This window comes from Lactuca virosa, chromosome 4, assembly GCF_052849685.1.
Source record: "Lactuca virosa cultivar CGN04683 chromosome 4, Lactuca_virosa_CGN04683_v6, whole genome shotgun sequence".
NCBI lineage: Eukaryota > Viridiplantae > Streptophyta > Magnoliopsida > Asterales > Asteraceae > Lactuca > Lactuca virosa.
The window spans coordinates 99,458,031-99,467,356 of record NC_136429.1 but is presented as its reverse complement, the minus strand read 5'-3'; the positions used below and the strand labels follow the sequence as shown (position 1 = coordinate 99,467,356).

General features: G+C 32.0%; 1 protein-coding gene across 1 annotated transcript; it reads left to right on the top strand.

Annotated features, from left to right (window-relative positions):
* Positions 1-3,797: 3,797 nt before the first annotated feature.
* On the top strand, positions 3,798-8,648 carry LOC145106630 (GDSL esterase/lipase At1g28580-like). The gene is made up of 5 exons (XM_079043586.1): positions 3,798-4,110; positions 4,220-4,444; positions 7,535-7,683; positions 7,784-8,060; positions 8,221-8,648. The coding sequence occupies exons 1-5, from the start codon at positions 3,864-3,866 to the stop codon at positions 8,484-8,486; spliced, it is 1,164 nt and encodes a 387-aa protein (XP_078899712.1). The 5' UTR covers positions 3,798-3,863; the 3' UTR covers positions 8,487-8,648.
* The last annotated feature ends 678 nt before the right edge of the window (positions 8,649-9,326 follow it).

The following is a 9,326-nucleotide window of genomic DNA, read 5'->3' as shown; positions in this document are numbered from 1 at the left end:
TAATTCTTTTCAAATATAAATGTTAAATAAAATTAAAAACTTAGATGGGTCCTAGGACCCACCTTGGTATATGTTAGCTCGTCTATAGCCATGGAAGGGAGAAGAGGAGAGGGTCCAAATGCTTTTTGGCGTGTCAGAATTGGATGACAGAGATGTTGCATCTACTTTTTGGTTGACTGCCATTAGACATACATTTACACACAAAAATATTTTCGGTCCAACTTTATAAGTAGGACAATATTTCATGTTTTATAAACTGTTTCATGCAATTTATACCTAATTTTTTTAATCTAACATGTTTATAAACTTTCAAAAAATATGTCCAATTTTTAATATCATGAGAAAGAACGAGTACATGAGAAGTGAGAGTAATCACTTTTACTACATGAAGAAATTTAAATCCTCATACATCATTTTCTTGCTTTATGTTGATGATATGTTTGTAGTTGGATCCACAATGTAAGAAATCATCAAGTTGAAGAAGCAATTGTCTAGGGAGTTCTAGATAAAGGACTTAAGGGTTGAAAAACAAATACTTGGCATGAGTATAGTTAGAGGAGATGCTTTCAGAATGCTAAAACGTTTTCAAGGGAAGTACAGTCATAAAGTTTTAGAGAAGTTTAATACGACTAATGAAAGTTCTAGAAGTATGCCTCTTGTGAGTCAGTTGAAAGTCTCAGAGAGTCAATCCTTAAAATCCAAAGAAGAAAAGGCTGAATTGTCGAAAGTTACTTAGCGTCTTCAGTTAGTAGCATGATGTATGCAATGGTGTGCACCAGACCAAATATTTCTCATGTAGTTGGAGTCATCAGTCATTTTATGTTAAATCAAGGGAAGGATCATTTGGAAGGATTCAAATGGTTGCTTCGCTATTTGAAGGGAACTTCAAATGTCTTATGTTATCAAAGGTAGAATATCATTATCAAAGGTTTCGGTGATGCTGATCTGGGGGGTTGTATGGATTCAGGTAAAAGCATTACCGGTTATGTGTTCACAATTGGAAGAACCACAATTAGTTGTATATCAAAACTACAGACGAGTGTTGATCTTACAACCACTGAAACAGAGTATATAACGATAATAGAACCTAGCAAATAACTTATTTAGTTGAGAACTTCCTATCAGAGTCAGACTTAAATCAAGAATATTGGGTGTTACATTTTGATAACCAAAGTGCAATTCACCTTACGAAGAATCTAATGTTTCATGGTAGCACAAAACACATCAAGACGAGATTCCATTTTATCATAAAAATTATTAGTGAGGTATTCTCAATTTGAAGAAGATCCTCAGTGCGAAGAATCCAAAAAATATGTTCACAAAAGTGGTAATAATGGAGAAGTTGAAGTTGTGTATGGCTTCAATTGGTCTTCCTCAGAATTAGATTCGAAGATGCAAACTAGAGATGATTCGGGTTACATCTTGGAAGGTAGAATTTGTTTGATGAATTATCCTCAAAGTGCGAGATTGTTGAGATATAAAATATAATGATGAAAAGTTGGTACTAGTAATATTAATAAGCTCTAATATCACTTTTACTTGTCAAATTATCTAGTCAAAATAAGTAACTAGAGCTAACTTTATTAACCCCTAATCCAAATAAGTTTTTAGAATAAGATTGAAAAGTTGCATTAGATTCAAAACACACACACACACACACACACACACATATATATATATATATATATATATATATATATATATATATATATATATATATATATATTCTCAACAATACTCAATGCTTTCCACAAGCTTAGAAACGTAAAAAATTGTGATTTTATGTTTACAACAAATTAAGACCTAAATTAGAACCAAATGTTATTTGTTATTTATGTTAATTCATAAAACAATTACGAATATAATAAATTAACTAACTTCACTATAAAGGTATAGATCTTCGAAAATTCAACTTTTACATATCAACACCAATCTTCAAGAAATTTGAACTGTAACTGCCCAACGACATCTTAAATGTGTTCTAATCTTCAAACCACTTGAAAACCATCCAAAAATATACAAATTAAAATGTTCCATCAATTTATATAAAGGTCCTTAAATATATATGAAATATATGAAATTTAAAGCTTAAATATGATGTAAATGAAATAGATGTCTTAAAAATGTTTAAAAAACATCTAACAAGTTATACTATTAAACTTTATTAGTTGTTTAGATTACTTTGAATGATTATTATTGTTTTATTAGACTTTGAATGGTTGTTATTGTTTCTGTTAATAAGACTTTTAATGTTTTATGAAAAAAATGATTGTATTTTGGAAAAAATGGTATGCTTTTGTTACAATTTTTTGGAATTATATTTTGAGATAATATATTTAACAACTTGAACTACCCTATGCGCAACATTATAGAAAACTAGGCCCATAAAGAAAGAAATGAATTATAAATATGTGTGATTCTGGACTAAGCTATTGTCTATTCCGCCACTATATCTATTCTGAGAAAAGTTTTGGCATTTAAATACTTGGAGATTGAACCGAAAGAAATGGTGTAATAATGGTGATAATTATTGCTTAGAGACTTTTTATATATTTTTTCAAACAAATATTGTTGTAATCTTGATTACGATGAGAGCCATATGGATTGCTTACAAGTTTCAATTATGTATATTTCTTTAACTTCCTTCTTTAACGGCCTTAACTATTATTGGACGCTGATATTGTTGCAAAACAAAGGTTTTGTTTTTTGAATTACGTACAAAAAACTACATTAAAGTTGATAAACTGTTAACGCTCTTTTACTCATAAACTTAGTATCTTAGCAACTGTAGTTATGATAGTTATTTTACAACCACTGAAAACATGAAAGCTGTATGTTAAAACAATCGGAATTCTTATTGTGGTTGTAAATTACTTTCGATGTTCGGAAATCAAAAAATTGGATAGAAACGGGAGTAGGTGAGTTTTGTTTTATTGCCTTTGATACAATAGGGGGTATAGTTGTCAAATCACGATTGATCAATTAAATATGACAACTTTGACCCTATCCATTAATCTCCTTTCCTAGTGTCGGAGAACTTCTCTCATAGGAATATTTCAATACAATACTCATACTTCCCATGCACTATCCAGACAAAAATTACCATCATATATAGATATTGAAAAAATATCCAAAACAAAGTTTTAAGTATTTTCCTTAATCGATCTATATATATATGCATGTCTTGAATTAAGGTTGTGCTTTTTTCTTGAAAAGAAAATAACTTATAATTAGTATTTAGAATATCTGTCGTACTAATTAAAAACTACCTGATAAAAAATAAACGTTTAATACGATAAACTAGATGTATGATATAAAATAATATAAAAAGATATTGAGAAGATATGTTTTTATAATTAGTTAACAGTATCTTTGGAAAGTTAAAAAATTAATATTTTTGAAAAATTAGTCTAAGTTATAAACTTTTTTTTTGTCTGTGAAACATAACAACTTAAAAAATTCGGAAAATAAATTATTTTATCAACTAATTGTGTTGTGGTGTCTCAAATTAAGACAACCATAAGAAGAGTCATATTACATATACAATATTGCAGTAAATGCTTGAATTAGGAATTCAAAGTTTTTAATAATTTGTGTCAATTGTATGGTAACCTTTCGAAGAAAAATATCTGAACCTAAATGGACTGGGTCACCTACTATCATCAACTTAATTAGCCATATGGAATGATCAACTACATCAAAGGGCAATAATGTAACTTCACAAAAGTCACTGCAAGACTCGTGTCATATTCCAAGTGTATATCTGAAGCAAACGAGCTCTCTTTTTCTTTATAAATGATCACCAACCAAGCTTTCTAATACCGTAATTCCGTAAATCAGATTGTTTCCTTCAACCCTCTCTAATGGCAAATTCATCAACCTTCTTCCCCATTTTAATGCTGTTGTTTTCCTGTAACGTGTATACTAATGCATGTTATCCGTCAATTATAAGCTTCGGGGACTCCCTTGCTGACACCGGAAACCTGAAAGAAATGGCCTCTAAATCCAACGTTCAGCCACCCCATTTCTTGTTTCCACCTTATGGCGAAACGTTTTTCAGTAAACCCACTGGACGTTGTTCTAATGGACGTTTGATCATCGACTTTGTTGGTAATGCATACGAAATTACGAAGACATGCGAATTTCTTTGTTGAGCATTTATGGCTGTATATGTTTTCTTCAACAGTGAGTGAATTAGTTTTTCTTGTTTGTTTTGAAGCTGAGAGTCTTGGGTTGCCGTTGATACCACCGTCTCTGGGAAGCGAGACGAACGTCCACGTGACGGAGTTGGGAGAAGGAGTGAATTATGCGGTGGCAGGTGCGACGGCGTTGGATTCATCGTTTCATGAAGCAAGAGGGGTTGGTATTCCGACGAATGCATCTTTGGGAGTTCAGTTGGGATGGTTCAAAGATTCGTTATCTTCTATTTGCTCTGCCGTTTCAGGTAACTAAGTCAAACCTACGTGCACCTAAATTAATATTCAGCAAACTACATAAAAAGGTCAAATTAAATTTAAACCGTAGCATACAAAAAGAAGTATTCGTATATACGTCAATAATGATAATGATGTACGACATTCTGGTTGGATTTGTATGTTTTCTTAAACGACTTCTGAGGGAATAAACTTTTGATTTTGTTCGATCATTAGTTTTTAATTTTTAATTTTATTTTATATATATATATATATATATATATATATATATATATATATATATATATATATATATATATATATCATATATTAACCTTGTTAAAATTGCTTACATATTACTCTTCGATATGTTTTTGTAGGTTACAAGATAAACAATTCAACAAATTATATTGTATATAATCATGTACAAAAAAAATAAAAATAAAAATAAAAAAGACTAAATGTACACAAATCAAAAGTTTTTTTTAAAAGCCAATATTTGCGTGAGAAATTGATAACTTTTTTTTCCGGTTAAATTTTTTCAAAAAAAAATCAACACCACCACACCACCCTAGACCTTCATCTAAGCCAATCTCACCTATGAGAAGATTCATATATACCATATTAGATTTAAGTTATGTAACTATGCTTATCAATTTATATATCTTTTCTTGCCTTAAATAAAACCAGTTCTCACTGTTACACACATAGTATTTAGGTTCATCGGTCAACCCATCAACCCGCCAACCCATGAACCCGCAAGCTCATAATTAAACGGGTTAGACGGTGGTGTCCGGGTTGATATTTCCAAACCGCCAATATGTGATACGAATAATTATATGGGTCATGTATGGGTTGATACATTTTGACCTACCAACCCGAACCCGATATGATTGACACCCCTATATTCGTGTGGTGGTGTTGGTTTAGAAAAAAATTGGATAGAAAAAAAAAAGTTACCAAGTAATTCTAATGCAAATATTGGTTCTAAAAAGAACTTTTGATTTTGCTTGCATTTAGTCCATTTCTTTTTTTTATATCATATATATCTAATTTGTTGAAACTGTTCACCTATTACCTTATAACATACAACAACCGGTTGCAACGTATCTAATTAATTCATTACAATGCCTACACATATCATAACATCAAATACTTTATAGCATAAATTAATACAATATGCCTTTAATAGTAACTCACAACCAAAAAAAGGTTTAATGCGCATCTAATTAAGCAAATACAATCTTTAGACACATCATACCATCAAACATATCATGGGGAATCAAGCAAACAAAAAATATTCCAAAACACCAAAAAATCTCTAAAAATCAGAAAAGAAGAGGTTGTGTACCTTCATGGAAGCAACATGTGGTGGTGGTGGTATTGTTTTCCGACGAAATCTGGAGGAATCCGGTTGTGGTGGGGTTCTACAACCAAGATGAAAAGTTAGGAAAAAAATAATTAAATAGAGAAAAAAAATGCCATGGAGTAGTTCATTAACGAGAAGAATGGTGTTCTGCTGGTGTTCGGATTGGTGGTGTGAAGCTTCTTCGCCGGCAAAGAGAAAGAGGTGTGTGCATGATTGGAAATGGGAGCGAGAAGGGGTTTATCTTGTGACAGGCTTTAGCGGAGTAGCCGCGATAACACTTAATAACGGAGTAGCAGCGACAAGTAAGTGACAATCGCGGTGACCCTGAAAAAAGGTGGAGGGAAAAAATTGCAATTAGGTAAGGCCATCTCCAATGGATTAAACCCATGGAGAGTTGTATGGATTGCCAACTAGGAAGAGAATATACACATTCACTTTAATTCTTAAAAAATTAATAAATTTTCAATTACAACTTCATTCCACCGTTCAATGGCCATTCAACTCCACACTCTCTCTCCTCTATATTATATTCACATTTATTCCATTAAACCCTCATACAACTCCCATTGTGGATGGCCTAAGCAATAGCGGCAACGGTGGCGTGCTATTAGCAGTATCGCTGTTGATGTATCAAGAAAGTTCCTTGTGCATTGGATCGAGGAGGGTAGCGAGGGATGGCTCATGCATATATATATTTTGGCGAAACCAAACAAATCGGGACTTTAGCAGCGACCCCGAGCGCATCTGGCTTAATTGGTGTCAACACAAAAATCGTCGCTGCTACTTCTCTGATTTCTTGTTGCCAAAGGTCACTGAAAATCATACATGGTGCCATAATGTATTACTAAACTCATGCTTATCGCATTTTCACATTTGGAAGAATCAGCAAGGTTTTAGCCAAATTATGGATGAGCTAAGGAACTATATTAAAACTATCTTATTTGAAGCTTTTTGGGCTTGAAATTGCTTAATCTTTCATGTCTAGTGCAGTTTTTTTAAAATATTCCCCAAAAATTAATATTATTATCTAAAAACCAAGTATGATCGTTCAACGTTTCAGTCGTAATGAACTAAATTAATCTGTATGATATGCTTTATTTAAATTTAAATACATTAATATAATAGGTAATGGGAAACGTGTATATATATTGAACTCATATCTTTTGTCTAGCCACATATTCAAACACATTTTAAAATTCATATATTCGCCAAGGGCAACTTTGGCCTATCTGCCCCGTTTCTATTCATGCTGTATTAATCTAATGCGATAAAAGTATGGTCGGATCTCGTAAAATCTTATCATTTTTCAATGTGTGGTTCTTGGTGATGACCCGCTCAACTACTTTATAGTGTAATTAATCGGTACTTCTCTCTGACTCGGTTTATGAAAGGCAGACATGGCTTTGGAGAGATATGCACCTATTTATGGAGCAATTATCATGGAATCATTACTTGATAATTAAATGGCCTTCAAATTGGGTTGAAGCTTTTATTAGAAGTGTAAATAATCAAATCATGTGAAATTGAAAATTGTAACAACAATTTATATGAAAAAACTGGTAGATAGCGACAACCTACGTTGAAACCTGTGTAAACTTTAAAATGATTTAGATTATAATGCACAAATTAAAGAACTAACAAAGTGCTCTACAATGCTAAGTTATATAATTAATCTTATTCTTATGGTTATATTTCCTTTTACTTCAAGTAATACTGATCAATCTTTTATAAATGTCTACATAAATCACTGCAGATTGCAAACAATTAATTGGACAGTCTTTAGTTCTCATGGGAGAGATTGGAGGTAACGATTACAATCATGCATTAGTTGCTGGAAAATCTATCGATGAGGTTGAAACCTATGTTCCATTTGTTATTAACACCATCATCTCAGCAGTCAATGTAAGAATATAATCAAAATATATACTTTGTTTTGGTCGTACTTGTATGCAATTATATATACAAGACTTTGTTTGAGGGTTGGATATGATGAAAAACACAGGAGCTTATTGAGCTAGGAGCTCAAACACTTGTTATACCAGGAAACCTACCAATTGGATGTTCTGCTGCTTATTTGACGATCTTTTATGGCTCTGATAATATCCAATATGACAATTCAACCGGCTGCATTATAACGTTAAACAAGTTTGCTGAGTACCATAATGAACTTTTACAAAGAAAATTACAACAAATACGAGTGCTTCATCCTGAAGTCAACATCATTTATGCGGACTACTACAATGCTGCCATGCAATTTTTTCGCTCTCCAAACAAATTTGGTACATTACATGTTACTTTTAGACATGAATACGTCGTTCTTATAGACAAAACCTTGCAACTTGATATGCTATAAGCTCCCTGAATGATTGTTGCATGTTTCATATGTAGTATCTACAAGTTCCAGAGAAATATTATTTACAAAATTTTGGAATGTTATAGGATTCACAAATGGAGCGCTAAAGGCATGCTGTGGAGGTGGAGGACCATTTAATTACAACCCGTCAATAGATTGTGCAGACTCATCATCCACTTCATGTGCACAGCCAGATACATATGTTAACTGGGATGGGTTACACTTAACGGAAGCGGCCTACAAAGTTATCTTCAAGAGCATATACGAAGGGTCATACACAACTCCTCAGTTCAACACTTTATGTCCTATTTCAACGTTACAATGGCCAGGAGGTTTGTTAAGTTCTATTTAAAACCCGAAAAAGTTTCTCTATTCTTATTCTAGCCTTTGGGTACAAGTAATTAAACATGGGAAAAAGGATGTTTTGTAATAATTAAATTAAGATGTTAAATAGTTTGTGTTATTATATGTAGATATGATTAAATAATGTATTTAATTTATATGATTTTTAGTACATTTATTTTACCCACAAATTGAATTGGGAAATTGATTTCTTTGGGTAATGAATTTACTGAAAGTGTTAATATTTGGATAACTTTTTTTATACATGTAAGCTACGAACTTATTGAAAGTGTTCACATATGACCATTATATCCAACTATAGCAAATTACAGTTTATGTGTCATATACGTACGTGACAAAGATAACTACCCTGGAAGGTAATGAACTATTGGTTTTGTTTACATATAAACGGTTTTTTTTTATTCACATTCAACCATTCAACTTGTTAAAACTGTTCACATAATACCATTGTTTCAAAATTTTAAATAAGTAGTTGAAGTCCGGAACATTCGCTCGACTCTTGTTACCTCAAACAACTTACTGTCACCAATTATTACTCCTAATGTACTAATACCAATGCAAAAAACTCTTAATATATATCAAGTAAGAAAATACAAGCAACCAACTAGCACATAGTACCATATAAATCGATCATCTAAAGTAAGCTAGTGCACCTTTAAAATTCTAACCGGTAAGCATATAGGCCCTAGTGACTTCATGGTTTTAAGGGAAATACCTTAGTGTATTTTAGTGTATTTAGACCCTTAAGGTGTACGATAAATACCTTAGTGTACTTAGACTGTAACATCCGATTTTCACAACCAAAAATTTTCATTTGTATTAAGATAAA